The sequence below is a fragment of the Solea senegalensis genome, linkage group LG17 (genome assembly GCF_019176455.1).
Source record: "Solea senegalensis isolate Sse05_10M linkage group LG17, IFAPA_SoseM_1, whole genome shotgun sequence".
NCBI classification, from domain to species: Eukaryota; Metazoa; Chordata; class Actinopteri; order Pleuronectiformes; family Soleidae; genus Solea; species Solea senegalensis.
In genome coordinates, this window is record NC_058037.1 from 18,792,146 (window position 1) to 18,813,817 (window position 21,672).

General features: G+C 39.2%; 2 protein-coding genes and 1 long non-coding RNA gene across 4 annotated transcripts in view; all 3 read left to right on the forward strand.

Annotated features, from left to right (window-relative positions):
• Positions 1-2,857, forward strand: part of fam184ab (family with sequence similarity 184 member Ab) — a 125,739-nt gene extending 122,882 nt beyond the window's left edge. Inside the window, exon 22 of one of the 2 annotated variants that reach the window (XM_044049505.1) lies at positions 2,264-2,857. In XM_044049505.1, the coding sequence (XP_043905440.1) occupies positions 2,264-2,345 (82 nt within the window). In that variant the 3' untranslated portion in view covers positions 2,346-2,857. The remainder of the gene's footprint in view (positions 1-2,263) is intronic. The other variant, XM_044049506.1, reaches the window with a different exon arrangement.
• A 1,712-nt stretch (positions 2,858-4,569) lies between these two features.
• Positions 4,570-5,735, forward strand: ptrhd1 (peptidyl-tRNA hydrolase domain containing 1). The gene is made up of 2 exons (XM_044048479.1): positions 4,570-4,810; positions 5,418-5,735. Exons 1-2 carry the CDS (start codon positions 4,601-4,603, stop codon positions 5,586-5,588), a joined length of 381 nt encoding a protein of 126 aa, XP_043904414.1. The 5' UTR covers positions 4,570-4,600; the 3' UTR covers positions 5,589-5,735.
• A 3,889-nt stretch (positions 5,736-9,624) lies between these two features.
• LOC122784461 lies at positions 9,625-18,264 on the forward strand. The gene is made up of 3 exons (XR_006362181.1): positions 9,625-10,294; positions 17,725-17,785; positions 17,907-18,264. It is a non-coding gene; the product is annotated as an uncharacterized LOC122784461 (long non-coding RNA).
• The last annotated feature ends 3,408 nt before the right edge of the window (positions 18,265-21,672 follow it).

Genomic DNA, 21,672 nt, shown 5'->3' on the forward strand with positions numbered 1-21,672 from the left:
AGCGACCGAAGCTTCAGAGAATGGCTTTAGAAGAATGGCTTTGGAATGCAAATGGGGCATGTTTTTATTTCTGACTTTTATTTATTTATTTGTCTTTTCCACCGCTGTGTCTCCGTCAGTCTGAAGGTGTAAACAGTCGGCATGATGTTTCCCCCTCTTTTCTGTTCAGGAAGTTAAACAACTTATTGTTTCTATTTGTCATGTTGTTGTTGTTGTTGTTGTTGATGAATTGTGTCCTTTATTTTGAATTTGTCTTCACCTCCATCTTCATCTGAATATCCAGCATGTTGCACACGCCGCACTTTTCCTCCTCGAGGTGGATTATTTTTAGTGACTCAACAGTTTTTTGCCACGCTGAAATTTGACATATAATGAAGTAGATATTGTCTTTTGCTATAACGGACGCTCCTCTATCTGTGTGTGTGCGTGCACGCGTGTGCGTGCGTGCGTGTGTGTGTGTGTGGTGTCTTATCTTGAAAATGGCTTCACAGTTGCTGTGCTCTGATTGCTTCCTGTGGTTACTTAACATGCAACGCACATAAAGACATGCAGTGTGTGTGTATGTGTGTGTGTGTTCACATGTTAAAAACGGTGCTTTAAAGCACCAGTATGCTGGTTTATAACATGTGTGGACATATGAGAGAGTGAGTGAGTGAGTGAGTGAGCATGATCTGGATATTTTCTGTATCCGTTCTGCTGCATGTTTTTGTGTAAAGAATGAACTGAAATGCTGCACTGCAAACAAGCACACACACACACACACACACTTGTTTTTATGTCTTAGTGAGGACACCTCATAGACATAATGCATTCCCTAACCCCTTAACTTAACCTTAACCATCACAACTAAGTGCCTCTCCTTCACCCTTAACCTGACCCTAACTCTAAAACCAGGTCTTAACCATGAAAATGTCCTCTCAAACATGGACCTCACAAAGATATAAATCCAAGTACACACACAAACACAGATGCATACAAATGTTATATACATTAATACGCTTCACTTTCTTTTACGATGAGAGCACGCTTTTAGACGTTTTAAGCTTCTCATTGTGGATATTTTCAAATAAATCGTTAAGAATGAATAGTTTTTGGTTTTATGGACAAAACAATCCTAATTTTTAACATTTTTCAACATTTTCTGTTTTTTACATTTTATGGACCAAACAACTCTTTAAACAATTTAAAATACTGATGAATGAAATGAAAAATGAAAGATAAGAAACCTTATGTGAATTGATTAGACTATAAGGCAGAAATTCTCAATTCTCTAAAACATGAAACCAATGCTACAGTTTAGCAGCAAAACGTTAAAAAGATATAGTTTTATAGCAAAGCCTAGTTCTTTATATAAATTATTACTCTGTTTTGTCTTCTATAGTAACCTCAAGTGACATATTTTATGATTTAATATATAGGAAATGCACTGCAACTACTGCCAAAATCCTGTGTCATCATTTTGTTAAATACAATTATTTATTATCTCTATTTAGTCCAGAGAACTAAACAATATGAAAAAGAGATGAAAGAAATCCATTACAAGAGAGAAATGGAACTCTGAACAGACTTTTCTGTGACTTTGCTGCCCTCCTGTGGCTACAACAGGACATTACACATTCAAATAACTCCAAACAGGCAGAAATAAATAAAAAAAACAAACAGAAATAAGTAAACAGACCTTTAATCTGGTAAAAACAAATGTGCGTCATTATTAACAGATATTCTGTGTTCACTCAAGTAAAATACAGAGTCATCAGCAAAGAGGAGTTAACCTATCAAAATAAAAGTACTTTTTAAATGTATTTTTTACATATTATAAACAGCAAATTAAGACAGATTTGCAGAAAACAGAATTATTTTTAGAATATGTTTGTAGATATAGTTTTAGGTTGGATTTAAAATGTGCATAAGTTACAGCAAAAGGCATTATTGTCATTATTACTAATTGTTTTTTAATTATTATTATTCAGGCAAATAAAACGAAAGATGACACTATACAAAAAAAAAAGAATATTTACCCACTTTAAAATGAGCTTGAAATATTTAAAAACCTTCTAAGCATCACTATACAAATGTCAAAAATGTACAAAACTGTAAATATAGTTAAAATAAACAAACTATAACAGTTTCCTGTAGAATTTTCTATACATTCTTTAAGGAAAAAAATAGTTTTTTGTGAGAAATTATAGTGATGTAAAAGTATAATGTCGTATTTATGTGTTTAAAACGTGTTTTTCTTTGTTTTTGCTGTGTCATGCTGAAGCCCTCCTGAGACTAAGGACGCCACCATTGACGCCGCGGACGCTCAGCGCCAGGAATGGTTCGCTCAGTACTTTTCCTTTTGATTGACAACACAAACCTGCAAAACGCGAGGACTCAGCATGTCGACCAAACTTTAAAAGAAACTTAAAGGAACAAAAAAAACTACAACAAAAAAAGAAGAAACTCTTTGTTCTTTATTGTCATTAAACAGTTTTTGGGGATCAATTCACTTCAGACTCAGTCGACAGAAAATGTCACGTCATAGTTTCAAATTGACAGAAAGCCTCACGTCATGGTTTCAATTCACTCCAGACTTGATCGACAGAAAGTGTCACGTCATGGTCTCAGACTCAGTAAACAAAGTGTCACGTCATGGTCTCAACTCACTTCAGACCTAGTAAACAGAAAATGTCACGTAATGTCTCAGTTGGACAGAAAGTGTCACGTCATGCTCTCAATTCACTCCAGATTCGGTCTGCATAAAGTGTCACGTCATGGTCTTGATTCACTGCAGAATCAGTCGACAGAAATTATCACATCATGGCTTCAATCCGTCATGCATCGTGGTGTCATGGTCTGAAAGTGTCGCGTCATGGTCTGAAAGTGTCGCTCATCAGAAAGTGTCACGCTAGTTGCGCGGAAAATGGTCTTGTCGTCATGGTCGTGCGTCATGGTCTGAAAGTGTAATGTCATGTCTGAAAGTGTCACTTTAGTTGTGTGAAAGTGTTGCGCCATGGTCTGAAAAAGTGTTGGAAATTGTAGTGTCATGGTCTGAAAGTCTGTGTGAAAATGTCATGGTCTGAAAATGGTCTGAAAGTGTAGTGTCATGGTCTGAAAGTGTCAAAGTTGTGTGAAAGTGTGCCAAAATGTCATGGTCTGAAATGGTCTGCCATGTGCGTGTCATGGTCTGAAAGTGTGGTCTGAAAGTGTAGTGCCATGGTCTGAAAGTGTCACGTTAGTTGTGTGAAAGTGTCTCGTCATGGTCTGAAAGTGTCGCGTCATGGTCTGAAAGTGTAGCATGAAAGTGTCACGCATGTGAAAGTGTCTCGTCATGGTCTGGAAAGTGTAGTGCCATGGTCTGAAAGTGTCGCGTCATGGTCTGAAAGTGTCGCGTCATGGTCTGACCATCGTTGAAACACACAGGACTCGATCATTTTCAATTTTGGTTAAAAATGGAACGACCGACTTGTAGTCGAGCAGGAAGTGAATTGAACCCGATCCTGACTGATCGATTAGTTCTGTCTGATGATTTCACTGTGGAAGACTTTCTCTCTCCGTATGTTTGTTTGATGTTTATTTATTTATTTACTTCTTAACTTATTTCGCAGTTTCTTGGAACTAGAGAAAAAGAAAAAAAAGACGAGTGATGAATTTTTTCACGCTGCTAAATTTTTCCATCGATGGACGACAGTGAGAAATAAACCGTATATAAATATAAATATATAAAGAAATAAATGGTAGGTTATTGTGCTCTCTCTCTCTCTCTCCCTCTCTCTCCCTCTCTCTCTCTCTCTCTCTCTCTCTGTACGTGGGCGTGGCCACTGCATACCGCACGTAGTAGAGGAGGAGGGCTGATCTAAGACCAGGACCGGATCCTGGATCAGTCGGAAGACGTCATCATGGCCAGTTTGTTAAGGCAGCGTAGAAGTTTAAAGCAGATTTTGGTAGAATATTAATTAAATTAAGAAAAAAAATGTTTGTATGGTCGTCTGTCTAAAACACAGATATAATGATGTCTCACCAATTTTAAAGATCAAAAATAGCATATTTTATATTTATATTATAATGTGTATGCTTAATAAATAACTATTGTGACATTTACTCGCGTTTGTTTGTCGTTTATTTCGTAAAATGTGCACTTTTTACAATTAAATGCAGATATGAGCTTACTTTGAACTTAATTAAATAGTTAAATTGTCAAATAACACAAAACTGATGCAGTTATTTTGTGTAGAGTGTAAAGATGTTGACAAACCAGCCATAAATTAGAGTGTTTTTTCCCAGCTGTTCCATATAACATTTGATTTTTTATTTTTTTTTACATTTTTATATTAATAAAATAAGTTTGTTGTTTAATTTCAGAATTGTGATAATTTATGTCGGTAAATTTGTCTAGTTTTGGATTTAAATGGAGGATAAACCCTAACCCTTCTTCATACATATTTGTACTAATTTATGTCATTTTATCAATGACTAAATTACATTTTTTGACTGCATGTTTTATCATGAAGTTCTAACAGTAACCACCAGAGGGCGGTGTTGCGTCTGTTTGAAAGAGACACACAGCGGCTTGAACCGGAAAATAAACAAAGCGGTTCCTGTACTCCGTTCCTTGAAAATGGCGGCGTCGGGAGCCGGGTCTCCGGGCCGGCTCGTGCAGTACGTCGTGGTCCGCTCGGATCTGGTCCACAAACTATCGTGGCCCCTGGGAGCCGTGATAACCCAGGCGTGCCATGCGGCCACCGCCGCCATCCACCTGCACTACGCGGACCCGGACACGCAGCGCTACCTGGCGGAGCTGGACTCTATGCACAAAGTGGTGCTTGGGGTGAGCGCGACACGTCACGCCGAACCTCATTCACATATCCACGTATTTTAATCTTTATACACATTTACCAAGCGAACAGCATTTATACAATTCAAACAGTTAGAAATGAAGATGTATCCCGGCTCCATGTGTTATTCGGCAATATTTCTTGGACTAGTTGGACTATTTTACCGCGTTAGTCGAAGTTATCCCACCCTCACGTTGGAATGTTGTGCTAATTAGCCAAAACAGCATTACGTGGGGAATAACATGGAAGAAAAAACCTGAAACTTAACTGTACACGTGATATTGACTTATAGGATTAAAGCCGCATTCAAAAATTGCGTCAACAGATTACAGTAAAGTAGAGCACATTTTTCTAGCAACGACACATTTTTGCTGATAAGCCATTTATTTTTAAAATACAAATATTTTCAATGATATTTTGTTTTGACAAGATTCCCTCACACATATTGCAAATATCAGCTTTTTCAATCCAGAATGTAAAAGGTTTGTTTTCACCTGCATTATTAAATGTGTGTAAACTGTGTAAAGTCTGTACACAGTCTATGACTCATAAATTCTGAACCATCTTGGCTTCAGTGTGTGTTTATTGTATCGTCTCCAGGCTCCAGACGAGGCCGCGCTCTCGGGTCTGTCAGAGAGTCTGACTCAGGCCGGTGTTTCCCACAAGCTTTGGGTCGAGCAGCCAGAGAACTTCCCCACGTGTCTGGCGCTGAAGCCGTATCCTAAAGAGACTGTGCAGCCTCTGCTGCGCAAGTTCAAACTCTTCAAATGACGACAACAAGTGGACACTTTATTGCTCTTTGACGGTAACACATTATCAGCGGAAATGAATGTCAGAAGCTGCTCCTCGTCGGTCTCTGTCTTTGTCTGTGCATCAAAACAGCCGCAACTCGCCAGATTAAAGCAAGAAAATGCTGTATGTTTGTGAATGTTGATTTAATGTGTTCAAAATGCCCTAAAATACACATAGTTGGTGTTTTATTTTATTCTGAAAAGCAGTGGGGACATTGACTGTTATAAGATCATGGATTCTTATTATTTTAATGTTTCACGTTCATAAAATTAGGTACAAAAATACATGTGTACTTACAGGCACCCAATGGAGTGGTGTGATTTCAGAGAGATGGACACTGTGATATTATTGCATTAAATCAGCTCTTTACAACTCGGGCACGTTAAATATAAGACATGTGAAGAAAAACAAGATCTTAAAGAAGATATTTGCAGCTGTACAAAGAGGTGGAAACTATAAGAATAAGTGTTATTTGGTATTTGGTCATTCTCCTCCAACCTCTGGTGTCCAAAAAGAACCTTTTCCTCAAAGAAATCTATCACTTACTGGATATTGTATCCATTTTTCCCCTGACATTCTCTGTGGACATGGTCGTGCATGAAAATTCACGCATAAATCGGCCTTTTTCTTCCTCGTTGTAAACTTCAGCACCTCGTCTTGATCATGTCTACATGCGTCCATGTGTTGAGCGGCTGTTCTGTGATGGGCTAATTTAGATATTTGTTTTAATAAGCAGGCAAACGGGTGTACCTAATAAAGTGGCGAGTGTATTTTCTGACAATTTATCAGCTGCCCCCGATCATTTAAAGGCACAGTGCTCTTTGTTTTGTTCACAGAGCGTAGTACTGTAGCAGTCGTCGTCCATATCCAGCTGTAACTCTGTGTTTGCACACTTTACAGGCGAGTAGAAACATATGATGAGGATTTTTTTACATCGCACTCCTGAGCCTCAGTCGCCCTCAGGGCAGAACTGATACTCGTGTGACTGACTGATCGTCACCGTGTCACGGTTTCTGCCTCTTATATAAAACAGTTTTGACCCTTCAAAGTAAAATCCGCTTTAGCTGCAGTGTTCTTAGGATGTTTTTATGTCAGAGTGTCTGTGACGTCGCCGCTGACCTTCACTTTTCACCTGGTTTTCTGTGAAGTCAGTGTGAACATCTATAATCTATATTTAAATGTTTCCTAGAAGAAGAATTTAATTCGGCGTGTCCTATTATCAATAAATGTCTTCACATTTTCAACTTTAACACCAATTCCTCATTCGAATTTATTTAAAAAAAAAACTCCATCCAGGATACATTATTTAGGAAACTATAAATAAGCAAATATCTGCGCTTTAATGCAGCTAATTACACGTGATTTGCATGTTTCGCTCACTGAAGTAAAAAACAACAACAAAAACCTGCGCCGTTGAAGGCTCTTCCACCCTCTGCAGGTATTTCATAATGAGGTGTTTGCTTGCAATTATTTGATCATGAACAAAACAACGACGACAACACAACAACAGACAATATTCAAATGAACGCGACGGGCTGCTTTTAATGACTCACGATGTGGAGCTTTAAAAAAGTGACCAATCAACACTTGTTGAGGTTATTTAAAGGTTTCGTCTGTAATGTGGGACGATTCAGGGCCGGCCCTGAGTTGAATTTGATTCAGTGGGGCCCCTCCTCCTCCCACTTCAGTTCTCAGACAGTTTGTTACCGGCTGGAAATTGAAGTCACGTTCACTCGCTCGACCACAGGAGCTACTGCTCTACTGCTCCCCCGTGTGGTAAGTTTGATTTCACGCCCCGACGTAATAAGAGAGTAATTTCAACTTAGTGATCATGGAGGCAGCAAGTGGATCGACAACTCCTGTGCGCTGTGACGCCGCTGTGGCGTAAAATCGCCGGTTTTCTCTATGGAGTCTGGTGCGGGGAGAGTGAGCGGCTTACAGAGCGGCACAAACTTGAGTTTCCTGTCAGCAAAGGCCGTCTCATGGTGACATTAAGAGGTGAACAAATTCTTAATGTGTCTTAAATAGATCATACTAGGTGTGGACAACGGCATTTAAACTGTAGATATCTCTACTGTTATAGTGTAGAAAGGTTTTTACAGTCAGAGATCTGGGCGAGGTGGTTGTACCTGACCTGAAGGTCGTGACCTCAGAGGCCTCAGGACTGACTGTACTCATGTTATTGCTTTTTTTTCTTAAATGTTATTTCCCGTCCCTGACATTTATCTGCGTTGTTGCTCTGCTGCGGAGGCGAAGCTGAAGACAGTCCTTGACATTGTAGACATGAGGTCCCGGACGGACCCGCCCCGCGCTCGCATGAATAATGCAGCAGGCGTATGGATCACTTTGTCCCAGACACTATGGATTCTGTACGGAGCAGCAGTGAGCGTCCACACAAAGTCTGTTTTTATTGGCAGTTCTTTAGGTTTTCTATTGTTTCCAGTTGCTGTCGATGGAGTTAAACATAATTAAAGCGGAGACAGTTACTCGATTAATCACTTACTAAGTCAACTGTCAACTATTTTTATCATCCTTTAATCATTTTAGAGGCTTATTTCATTTTATTATTTTCAATTTTGGACATTTGAGAACTCGATTATTTCCAGGTTTGAAAAACGCCGATCAGCATTTTTCCAACAGTTTCTGATATTTTATGGACCAAACTATTACTCAGTTCATCAAGAACATAATCAAAATCATGGATGATTCATAAAAGTGTCTTAATCTGTAATAATTTAATCTTATCTAAATTGTTTTAAATGGATGTTAAAGCGTTTCGTTTTGTCATTTGTTTGATTATTAGAAGCGTGAGAAGCGGCAGGAAGTTGCATCACGAGTAAATGAAGAAGTGAAAAGGAGAATCATGGAGCACATGGTGCGTTCCATTTGTAGTCGGAACTTGGAGGAACCCCACCATAAAAATGCCGCTACCTTCGGCGTAAATAGCACTTCCTGTCGTATTTGTTTCACAGTAAATCAGTCGTAAACAAACAGAACAGCGCGATGGTCTGGTATCTGATATTGCTAACAACAGCTAACAACATATTAGCCCCGACCAGTAACATCCACTTCGATGTTATACCCTATACCCAACGCCTTAATTTAAACAATAAAAATAAGATTAACTTAACATTTTTTTACCTTTTCATCAGTTTTCTGAACTATTATTGAGGCAAATAAAAACTTCTTTGCGGTCATTTTATGTTTATTTTTGTGTTTTTATTGTCTCTTTTTCTTCCCAGTCATGTGATGCAGCACATGTTCCATGTTTTTGTCCTTTTCTCGCCGCTCTCCTTCTCTCTCTCTATTTATAGTATCGGAAAAGCAAACACACACGTGTACACGTGCACACATGCACGTACAGTACACGTGTGCAAGGACACACGCTTACGGTTCACTTTAAGTTTATCTACATATACTGTATGTGTTTATGTTCCTAAAGTATTATGGAAAGTAAAATCCATTCGTTTTGCTTGTTCTTTTTTTAATGTGAAATACGACACCGATATCGCACCCTCGAATTCCTACTAATGGCGATATTAGTGTGATATCGTCCATTTTATCAAGGGGATGAGCTGATACGATATTCTGTATCAGTATCGGTCCGATATTGGCTACAACTCACAGGATCAGATTTTTGTAAAAGTTAAATTAGAGACGATCCATAAACTCTAAATATGACGTGAAATGCTTCAGAAAACACAGTTGTTTTAATTGAAGAAAGACAATATCAGACCGATATCGCCCGATATATTTCTCGAGTTAATTATTCCATGCCACTTTTTACTTAATCCAGGTGCCAATCCATAAAAACTATACCCGCAGATCCCATTGTAAATGGACAAAGAGATGACATAATGTCATGAAGTAAACCATCATGATCACTCCTTTAATATCAAAACACAAACACACGCCACGCTCTCGTCCGTCTTCCGCGCGCCGCTGAATCCCCGCGAGCGCGCGCACCGACGCTCCGCGCGCACACGCAGCCCCTGTTTGTTTGTGTTGAGAGAGATTGGAAATGGCGGAGAGCAGAGACCACAGCGACAACTTGGGCTTGCAAAACGCGAGTGCGCCGTCATTGAAACGCTAGGAAACCGCCCCGCGAGTGATTTGCCTCCCCCCCGGAGTGAATGACGCTCCGCTTCTTGCCCGCGGGGGACACAACGGTCGTCGGACGCGGTGCAGGAAAAACGGGGGGATTTTGTTTTGGTGAAGCGGCAGGTTTTGGATTTTTTTTTTTTAGCAAGGTGGGTTAGCTAGGCTAGGCTAAGCGTGCTAGCAGCTCGGCGCTAGCTCACCTCTCGCGTCGTGGTGGTGGTGGTGTGTTTTTTTACCCACGCAGGCTTGTTTGTCAACATTAGCCGACGCTAAATTCGCCAGCGGAGCTTGACTAACGCAGCAACTTTTTGCTCGGGCTTCCCTGCGCGTGTTGTTGACGCAGCGGCTGACCTCAACGTTGGACCCCCCTCCCTCAAAAAAGAGGATTGTTTATGGAATTTTAAAAAAGAAAAGAAAGTCAAAACATCTCTGGCCACCTTTGCTAAATTAAGTTAATCTGGTTAGCTGGGTTAGCTTAGCTGACTGTGGCTAACTGTGTTGACGCTCGGGCTAAGCTGCTGTTTTTGCTATTATCGTCCAGCGTGGATCGATTATCAGGGGACACCAAACGGACAACAACACAGGTAAGTGAACTGAGAGACACCCCCCCTCTCCTCTCTCCCCTTTCCCCCCACCCCGTGCTCGGTTAATGCATGACAGCATGTCATCCCCCCGGAGGAACCGTGGCTGAAGTGGCCGCTGCAGCGGAGGGAGGATGTGCACACTGAGGGCCTCCAAACACGCCTGACTCATTGTTGATTTTTCCACATAACCCAGTAACTACTATTCACTGACACCATCTCTTTTTTTCCTCCTGCAAGTGAATGCAAACACTCGCCGGCCACTTTATTAGGTACACCCGTTCAACTGCTAACGTATAATCAGCCAATCACATGGCAGCAGCTCTGTGTGTTAAAGGCCTTTTTTCAGGCTGCCTGTCTATTTGCATATTCACATTGTTTTTCAAAAGTCTCGATGGTGAGGGAAAAACATATTAAATATCTTTTTCTTCTTTTAAAGTCTGATTCAGAGTGTATTTGAAAACCGATGCATGCAGGTGTCTCAATCTGAGTGATGTGGCACCTCAAATAGAAACATTGGGGGAAAAATTAATTATTGCATTAGTTTGATCAAAACCAGACTATTTACACACATGTAAACACATCAGTCCATCTGTAGTTTTTGTTGTAGATTGATTTGAGTCTTTGTTTGGTCCATAAAATGTCATAAACTGTTGATTGGTGTTTCCCAGACCTTGTAATGGTGACTCAAAACTCAAATGTCCATAAATGTTTTAATGATATCTTTGTTTTATCAAAATAGTTGACAGTTATAATTTAGTAATCGAATAATACCTTTTAGATTACCATTTCATTTTTAAATTCAATAAACTGGTCAAGTCAACGCTTCTCATCGCGTTTCTGCAACAGAATCCAGAATGGTGTGTTTTTAAAATGAGGAGTCCAAATTTTGAAGTTCATGCATGGTAGAAAGACATGGAATGATGCGCTTCATGCTACCAACAAGATGCCAACTTAAGTTGTGTCTGCCATATGACGTAGTAACCAGAAAAAGTGGGACATTAACAAGCTGAAAGGGGACATATCGACATTTAGTGCTGCCAAGGTGGACACTTCAGTTATTAAATCAATTCCCAGCTCATGTTTCTAAAGTAGGATGAGGACAAAATGGCATAGTAGCTCAAATTAACTGTGTTATTGAATGTAACAAAGTCAAAACCGGTGACTGAACTGCCCAAATGCTTCAGATTATGAGAGGTTGACGAATATCACTCATGTGTGTAGTTTTAATAAATGCTAAAACTCGGCTCTGAGAGAAAAAAATTTTATTGTTACATAATTGGTATTCAAAATTGCTTAGGCGCACTGCAGTGCAGACATCGAGTTCAGATTGGAGAGACGGGCCATGTTTATCATTCGTTATTATTAAATTGCTGCATTTTATTAGCTGGAAGATTGAAAAGTGAAACAGACAGCACATATCGGCCAAAGGAATCAACATCCCTGATTTCTGGAGCTTGGCATGAGCTACGAGGAGAACTCTGCTGTGCACTGTGACGTGACGGGGTGATTGTTTGTGCAGCGAGATGATGGCAACTCAGATTTTCCTGCAGCCACATTTGAAATAAGAACTTACCAAAGCCATCCATGGAGACAGACAAATTTGATCCTTGCAGTTATCAGTGAAGAGTGTCAAACCAAAAATATATGATTTGAGGGAAAAATATCAGATTTGCCTGTAACCTGAACATAGCCAGAGGTACAGTAAGTAAACACGGTGAATATGAGCTGCTGAGGTTCAAACGGGGCATCAGTATGGGCAAGAAGAGTAATTTTCACACACAGCAGCACTGAGTATGTTCCAAAAACATCCAGTTAAGTTGCTCCTCTCTGAGCAAAAATACCTTGTTGATGTCAGAGGTCAGATGAGAAAAGCCAGACTAGTTGGAGATGATAGAGAGGCGAGAGTAAGCAGAAGAGGAATCTGAGGCTACAGTTCGCATGGGATCATCAAAAATGGGACTATAGAAGATTTGAATAACATGGCCTCGTCTTAAGAGTCGTGATTTCCAATTGCAATTTCAGTCAAAATAATCGCAGTTCGATATTTATCCAAAGTCGTTCAGCCCTTATTTCTGGTGCCACATTTGGAAGGTAGGCTCAGAATTTGGTTTAAACATCATGAGTGAGTTTGTTATTTAACAGTGCACATTTTCGAAAGTAGTTGTTTAAAACAAATTGAAATATATTTATTTGCTTAAAATCGTTGCTTCCTTTAAGCATTATTGAATGAAAATGTACGGGGAAGGTTTAAAACTTGAAATTTTCCTTTGTGTCTGCAGAGAATGAACGTGTGAATGTCTCAAGGTTTGTTTTTGTTTTTTTCAAAGCAAAAGCAAACAGCCTGAAATATTTCGTTTACTGGAGAATGTGTTAAGAATTACAACAGTGTGTTACTCAGAACAACGTTATTTAAGACTCTGTGTGCTTGATGTGCTGCAGGGTATGAATGTGTGAATGGCTGAATGTTCCTCTCGGTGTACAGTGCTCTGATTGGTCATTAAGGCCGCATAAAAGCAGCAGCTTTAGCAGAAAAAGGTGTCAAAGCAGCTGGGAGCATGGCGGGTGTGACGCCCGACCTTGAAATATTTATGTGAATCTGATAATATGGCCGATTTGGTTTTGATGTGTCTTCAACATAAATAAGGTTTGTGTAGCATGAGTGATGAGGATATGCCAGCAGATCCAATTTAGTGTTATAGTTTCCTCTAATGCTGTTATGCCATTAGTTGTGTTTTGATGTGGGATTGAAGTAAACGTTTGAATTTATGCACCCAAAAATCCCATTGATTTTTTTGTTAAGTCAAGACAGGTCTTTATTTCTCTTTCATGTACGGTAAGTGTGGGCAAGTCGACACCGCTTTAATGAAATTTAATGAATCAATTTCGGCGGTGGCACTTAAAACGGAAGCACAGCAAATTGGTTTTATTTGGTCACTAAAAAGTAACAGAAAGCTTTTTTTTTATTACGTTTAAAAACACATTTAATTCTCAGTTTGGGCAAAACAGATGTGTTGTCTTTAAGCATGTGGCAATTGACTACTTAGTTCTGCTTGACTGTGCTTTGTGATACCTGTTTATCTGCCTGAGCTACTCAGTTGCTGCAGTTGTGAGTGAAAGCATCGTGGTTGGGGCCTCTCTAAGCTCAGATGCAGTGCAGATAAGAGCCAGGATATATGAGCGGCAACTCCTAAGTACAAGGAACAAAGTAGGAGTCAGTTCTCGCAAAACCACCCCATGTTCATTTTTCAACCTTCTCCCTTTTCATATTTAAACACATAGTCAAGAGGTCTTGGAGCAGCACACGGATTCATCCCTCCATCCATCCATTTTCCATTAAATTACGGTAACATATTGCAAGACAGTCATACAGTCATCACGATATCTGACAAACTGATGAAAACAAAACGTCAGTGAAAAGTTCAGGATTTCTCTTATTTATTCACAACATATAGAGATTGTATAGAACGTGGATGGGTGCAAGTTAAAGTTAATTTGGAGCCCTGACTGGGTTTGTTTACACCTCCATGTTGGCAAGAAAACCTTCTGAAAAAACAAACTGCTCCCAGTGGCAGTTTCACTTTTCACACTTTAAATCCACAGAGACCGAGCAATGTATCTCAGAACCTGACAGACTGAATCTATTGACTATCTGATTCTTACATACACCCTGGTTGGGTGCTTTGCATGTGTATGGATACAGCCAGAGTAGATTTCCATTTTCCTTTAAAGACATCTTCATTCATTCTTTGGCTACCTCTGCTCAAGCTAATCCCAGCTGACACAGGGTGAAAGGCGGGGGGGGGGAACGCTCTGGAGACGAACAACCATTCACTCTCTCACATTCACACCTGTGGCCAATTTAGCGTGTCCAATTAACCTCTGCGTGTTTTTCGACTCTGGGAGGAAACTGTAGAACCCAGAGAAAACCCACGCACACATCTTCAGCTTTCTGATAGACCTTACCCCCACTTACACGTCACAATAAAAGCATGTAAAATAAACAAAATATTTAAGTTAATGAGTCATAAATTCCATGCTGTGTCGCAGAATACACCAGTTATATGTGATAGGAAAAACTCAGCTCTGCACATAGGTGTGCTGTATAACTCTGTAGTGTAACTGTAAGTGGTTATCAAGGGAAATAAAGTGCCATATATATATACAAACCATTTTACTTCCTCACCTCACTGTAAATAAGGGCCACCCTCCTCCACAGTCATCTCGATTACCTCAAGGTCTTACACAGCGCTCACCTGCAGTTTTCATCTACACATAGTTGGAAAAATATAGCACAAAATCACAATTTCCCCTTCAAATCTTCAACATAATCCCTCAAATAGCTGATCTATACAGTGAGACGTGTGTGTTATAATCTCCTACCTACACACCACTCATAGTTCCCTCTAGTAGTCAGTTATTCAGGTCAAGTACAGGTATGTGTAGTCGCAGACAGTCGAGTATAGAACAACAACATCAATTTGAATCTACTACTGTTGATGTTTTTCTCTGTAGCGTTAACCGTGGCAAATGAGACAGCTCTAACTCGAAGGAGTCAGACAATGTAATATGAAAAATGTAATTTCACCCTTCTTCTGAACATAAAATTGCAATTAATGATATTTTTTTCATATCGCAGGTAGCATTTTTCTTTAGTTAAAGCTCAAGTGGGCAACTTCAGTCAACCTTCCCTCAGGAATTATGAGTTATTACAAAAGCAGTGCCAGTCCCACCACATTGGCTTTGCCTAGAACTTGGTTTGTATTTGTCGCAGTGCGTCCAGCGAGAGGGTGAGCGTGCCTGAAATGACACCAGCGATTATTCCATCAAACTGCTAAACATCTTAGTTTTATCTCAGTAGAATCCGCTTTAGAAACCTTTTATTGGGGCTTCTTGGCATTTTTAGCCACACCTCAACCATTTGCCGCGGTGTTTGACAATGGCTTGGAAGGCAGTTTCTTTTTCAAAGATATATATTTTTAACACACAAGGTCATAGGATGACTGGAAAGACGCAGGCTCCCATGTTGTGGCACCAAAATAAATTATTTCTGGTGACTTGGACTTTCTTTCATTCCTGATTCCCAATAACAAGAATTTTGTTCAGTCAAATAATTGAGTCAAATAGGTGTTGATCAAAATATCGATTTGGTGATATATTGTCGTCGTTCTATGTGCAATCCGATAATCGATACACCAGGGCTGATACCGATATTTTAAGTAAGAAGCCCCATTCACGTCCAATACATATATTCAGTTAGACAAATATCGTGACGTATCACTTTATGGTTGTCTTGGAATATATTGATTATCACAGAATGGTTGTATCGTGATATTATTGTCATGTATTGTATCGCTAAGTACCGTGTGATTTCCACATGGTATCTGAAATGTGTAATTCAAGTAAACCTACAAATTAACATTCACAGTTAGTTGACTAACTGTTTGCCTTTATCCATGTGTACTTTAAGGCAGTCTCATTAACTAAGACTTATTCCAGGTAAGCCCTAAAACATGTATTGTAAATGATAGAGTCTCTTTTCTTGAATGACGAGAAGAGATGAAAACCTGCTAAAGTGCTGCACTTTACCTTCATCTCTGGTTAAAAGTCAGAGCGTCTCTTGTGGAGTCGGATGAGCAAGGAAATTGTTGCTGCGTGATCATTCTCAACATTGTCCGTCCGTCATTGGATTGTGATTTATTCGAGTTTGATTCCCATTTTTAAAAGCCGGGCTGTTGAGATGGCGTTTCCATTATTAGCTCCATATAAGAACTGCCAAGCTCACCTAAGGATGAGCCATGTTTGAGGCAAATTGTTGGGAGTGGGAGGCCTCCTCTTCCTTGTCCTCCTCCTCCTCCTTCCAGCTAAGCTCTGTGTCTGTATACAGAATGAGCAGCCATTTTAGTGATCAGCATCGCTGCAGCCTGCCTTACATTGCCACAGCATTCTTCTGTCGCTGTAGGTGTTCAAAGCCGTTTGTCCTCAAACCCCCCAGGACATCTGCAGTCGACCTGAGAAAATGTCACTGTCTGTGGTGCATTCACTGAGGTCAGGAACGAACACGTAGCACACACTGAATGCTGATGAACGGCGTCTCCGGTGGCAGGTGGATCAGCGAGGATCACCTGCCGTCGCTGACTGGCAATATTGTTAAGATGATAGTAGGGCTGCGGCGTTGAATCGATTGCTAAATTAATTGGCAACTATTTTAATAATCGATTAATTGCGTTGTGTTTTTTTTAATAATGATAAAACACGTTTTTTTTTTTCAGTTTCTTAAATGTGGATATTTTCTGGTTTCTTTGCTGCATATGACAAAGAAATAAATAAACAGAATGATTTTTGTTTGTGGACTAAACAAAACATTTGAGAATGTCATTATTATTAGGTTTGGGAAACACAGTTCAACATTTTGTAACCCAAAATGATTGCACTTCAGTTAGAGACGGGCATTTCTAATTTTATTCAAATGTGTGATGGTATTATTATTTGTTGAATAACTCCACTGTGTGTTGAGCTAACGTAAACCCTGGTAAAATATTTCCTCACTTCTGCAGGATCTACAGTGTGTTGAGCTTAGGAGAGCAGCTAACAAGATGCATTCAATGGATCTCTTAAAATATTTATCACGTCTGAGACATTATTATGCGTCATTCTGATGACTGGTGACTTTCTATCTTTGGGATAATTGTCCTTACACACTCATAGGCAGGTGTTGTAGTTCTGCTTGGTCCGTCATGTTGGTGCAGACTGAAAAATGCATAATAAATATCTTTATATCGTGGATTAAGAGGCAATCTTTGTCATGAGTTGTAGAATTATATTTAGTCTTATTATGGTGGTCGAATGAGGTCAGGTGTAGAAGTGAAGTGGTGCTTTGTTCAGTGGACATTTTTTATCCAATTACAGACCAATCACATGTGAACATAAACATACTTTAACTGCAATAAAGTCATATGTAGTACATTAAAAATGTAAATGAAAAACATTTTGTTTTCTAACAAAAATAGAAATGGTACAATTCCTACATTCCTCCTTGGAATGTATGTGTATTTATATATATAAAATATATCATATATATGTGTGTATATATATATATATATATATATGTGTGTATGTGTATATATATGTATATATATGTGTGTGTCTGTGTATATATATATATATATATATATATTTATATATATATGTATGTATATATATACATATATGTATCAGTCTATAGGCTGTAACTTATTTCTAATTAAGCATTTAATGATACTTTGCTTACTGTGGGGATCCAAATGAAATCCAACATGAGTATTTCTTATCAGCTAATCAGTTTTAGCTGTTTAAAAAAGACTTTTGAAATTACACTTTCTTACTAAAGAAATGCACAGATTTGACACTGAAGTGATTTGGTGCTGACTGCGTGTTTTCTCCACACTTTCTAGAAATTGAACTCCCCACATGTGCTTGAAAGAAGCGACGGGGGAATTGCTTTTTTTCCAGCAGGTGACGTAGAGAGTTATCTGAAATTTCATCAGCCCACATGTTGAGGTTTTTACAGTGTGTTTACTTAAGGGATTTGAGGGGAAAACGATCTTTTGTTGATGCAGTTTCTGTTGTAATCCAGGTGTGGGGCCCTCGGTGAGCACAGTCCGGGCGGATCAGAGTCGTCATAAATCAGAGTGTGTAGCCACCGCACAGCGTTTCAGTCAGTCAGGGTTGCAGATCCGCTCAGATACCGTGCAGCGGGACGTGCAGGAGCGCTTGTTTCCGCAAAGCTGAGACAAGATTGGCTGTCGGTGCAGCCTGCGTAGCACGGTCTGAGGTTTTTGTCCCTCAGCTCTGCTGCTCTGACTCACGTTAACACACACATGCATATACATGTGTATGGTCTTCAGCTGCTGTGAGCGAGTGAATGCGGGGAAGAAGAGAAGAGCGGCGCTGCCTTCCTGCTGTCAGAGCCGTGGCCTACATTCTCGCCTGGAGAAAAAAAAAAAGACTGGTGCAGCGTGCAGTCTGTGTGAATGTGTGAGGTTTGGAAGGGAAGGAGGAAGGTAAAGGCAAAGAATGGGAGAAACAGAGCGACTGTGTACAGGAAGGAACTGAAAGGGGGCAAGTGAGAAAACAGAGCATGGAGCACAGTTGTTGTCCTGTCATAAGCAAGTCAACAGTCAAGCCTCAGTGGCCATTCTTTTCTTTTCTTTTTTTTTTATCACAGCCAAACAACTATAAGAAGAATCACAATAGTGTTTTGTGGTTTAGTTTTTTAATGCACCAAAATGATTACACTGACTAAGGGCTGCAACTAACAATTGTTTTCATAATCTGGTTAAATCCAGAACTTGTTTGGTTCGTAAAATGTCGAAAAATGTTAATCCGTGTTTACCAAACCTGGAAATGATGATGTTCCTGGAATGTCTTGTTTTGTCCTAAAACCCAAAACGGTTCAGTTTTAATGATTTCTTTGTTTTATGGAGCAAAGAAACCAGACAATATTCACATTTAAGAAGCTGAAAAATCACACTAACTGGTTGTAATTCTTTCGGAAACACAAATAGTTGGCGATTAATTCAGTAATCGATTAATCAAGTAATTATTTCCGCCCTAATCACAACCTAAGACAAGATATGATATATGGCCTGGGGTTTAGTGAAAGTTACCCTCAAATGTGAGGTGAACCGTGTTTAGTGAACATATGGCGTGAACACCTTATTGTGAAGTGGAGCATAAAGATAAAAGTGCCTGGTTTTGTGTGTGGGCAGCTGGGGGATTTTTAACAATATGTTTTTAATTACTGTAAGTTGTTATTGTTTGGACTTTCCATTTTTTATAATCGGCATCAGCTGATAGTTATTTAATTTAGAGCTGGAACTGAATTGTTAACATGTTAATCTGCAACTTTTTCTTAAATCTTTGCTCCATATAACAAAGAAATCATTAAAAACATCTTAATTTCAAAGTTTGGTAACACTGTTCAGCATTTTTATAGGCCAAACAAGTAATCGATTAATCAACTATTGACCATGATAATAATAATTTTCATTAGCAGAGTCTGATTCTTACTTACCAGTGTAATTTTGCAATTTTTTGTCATTGGAAACTTGATGATTCCCTCTCGGTCAATAAAACTTTACTTTATTTAAAAGTTTATTTCTTTTGACAACCTGTTTAATATATGTAATATTTAGATTGTTCATTATTTCTCATTTTAATTATTTCTTTTGACAACCTGTTTAATATATGTAATATTTAGATTATTCATTATTTCTAATTTTAAACTTTTTTAAATAGACACAAAATCCAAATTTTAGAGAAAGACAAACCATAAGTTTTGGTCTGTGAATGAATATTTATTTATTTCATTTATTATCATTATAAAACTTTTTTGCATTTTTATCACAGGCTGCACTAAAGATTATAGAAGAACCCACTTCTGTCAGAAGGAATCTGTATTGAGTGAAACCTGTTTGACTGCGCCGTCTTGGACCGATGACTCACTGTGTTGACATTCAGGTGGCAGCACTTTGTTTCACATTTATCACTTATACAGTATCACGTTTACTGCCCGACACATGACTCAGATTATTGGCCCTTTTCTTGTGTAAACTTGACACTGACTTTGATTTTTAGTAGCCGTTTAGGCCCTTTGTAATTTTAAATGCCAGTCAGTCAGTTTCTTATCGCAGTCGGTCGTTCTTTGGAATGGCAATAAACAGTCGTGAAATTATTAACTTGGTGTCGTAACTACAGTGGATTCAGATTTACTGGTAGATTTATGATGTCTGTCTTATCTGAATTCAAGATACAGATACTCCCTGTGTATTATGTACAGTATCCTTTGTTCTTACTTTTGGTGCAGTTTGAAAATCAACCACATTCTTTGCTACGTCATCGCCGATTCATCTCCTCAAAGGTGGCAATCGGGAGGCAAACTGGAAAAACCTGCACATTAAAAAATTCCACACTGGATCTGAACTGGTTTGACATGTTTTGACTAGGATCACGCTCACAGTCTGGACAATCCAGTGCCAGCGTGGATGTTTGCTTTCGTCCCAAAAACGTCCGGCGTCTTTGAGGACTGCCTTTCCTCTCACGCAGTGGTCTCATGGATTTATGATGCAAGGTGACGTTTTAGGCTACTTCCTTACTACGTTACTTTAATTTCAAACAAGAACGAACTGCATCCAGTAATGAGAGTAATCTCCATCTATACTTGCACACCTGAAAACGTACAGTACGCTGCACGATCACTCGGGTACATTGCGTACACATGTGTGGAAGTAGTCTAGAGCTGTGGCTGACTAAGTGCAGCCATCGGTTAACGTCACAAGCGATAATGCAGTATCTTTGCAATTATCCTGACAGCTTGACTATGCTGTGATTTTTGCATTTTAATGCATAGAGCTTTTTTTCCCCTCTGTATGTGACTGTCTGTTCAGATCAGATTAGATTAGACTTTAATTGATACCACACTGGGGAAATTCACAGGATATAGAATATGCAGCGTTAACTTAGACAATCATAAGGTATACAAAATGCAATTTAAACATGGAAACTAGAACTGAATTATAAAATGTATTAAGATTTAAAAAAGTTGTATATCTGTATAACATTTAACCCTTACTGCTCAAGTGCACCCTTGGTAAATTGCTATGGGAATAATAAATAATAATAATGATTATAAAAAACGTCTTATATTGACATCCTGGGGTGTGTGGTTATCACATCTTCAGGATTCACAGTATACATTTTTCTGTCTTTTTATGTGTTGTTGAGTCAAAGTTAGGATTAAATTCATATGGAGTAGTGATAATTGGGTAATAATCCCAAAATAGACCATTTTCACCCATGTTTTTCAAAGCGAACGTTGACACAAATTCAATCCGATTTAATGCATTTACTTTTTGCTCAGGTGTGTTTGTATAGTTGGTGAAAAAGGATATACGACACTGACATTTTGCATGTTCTTATAACCTCTGTATATAGGTTTTAATAAAAAAAAAGCTTCCTATATTCTCCTGTGTTACACAAGGTTTTGAACCTGAGAGTTTTGTATGAGTAAAGTCTCATTGTTCACACGGAGGCCGAAACCTGTAATCATCGCCTGAGAAGCAGCTTTAACTGTTGCAAGTGCACGGCGAGTTTCCTGATTTATTGTACAGCAGCGCGGTTTGCAGAGCAGCATGCCAGATAACATCAGTGGCTGACAGTGAGACAGACCACTGAAGGTGTTATTTGTTTGGTACAAATAACAGACGTCTGTTGTGGCTGTGGGCTGAGGCTGACTTTACAAACGCTAGTCCCTATCACTAAGAAATGGACGACTCACTTCTGTTATTTGCCTGTGTTTGCCCCTCCAGCCATTTTAATTACCCAGGCACTAACATGTGAGG

Bases quoted from the DNA above. Each gene is read 5' to 3' on its own strand.
- ptrhd1 (XM_044048479.1), top strand. From the start codon at position 4,601: ATGGCGGCGTCGGGAGCCGGGTCTCCGGGCCGGCTCGTGCAGTACGTC. The intron at 4,811-5,417 runs GTGAGCGCGACA...TATCGTCTCCAG, and splicing joins TGCACAAAGTGGTGCTTGGG to GCTCCAGACGAGGCCGCGCT.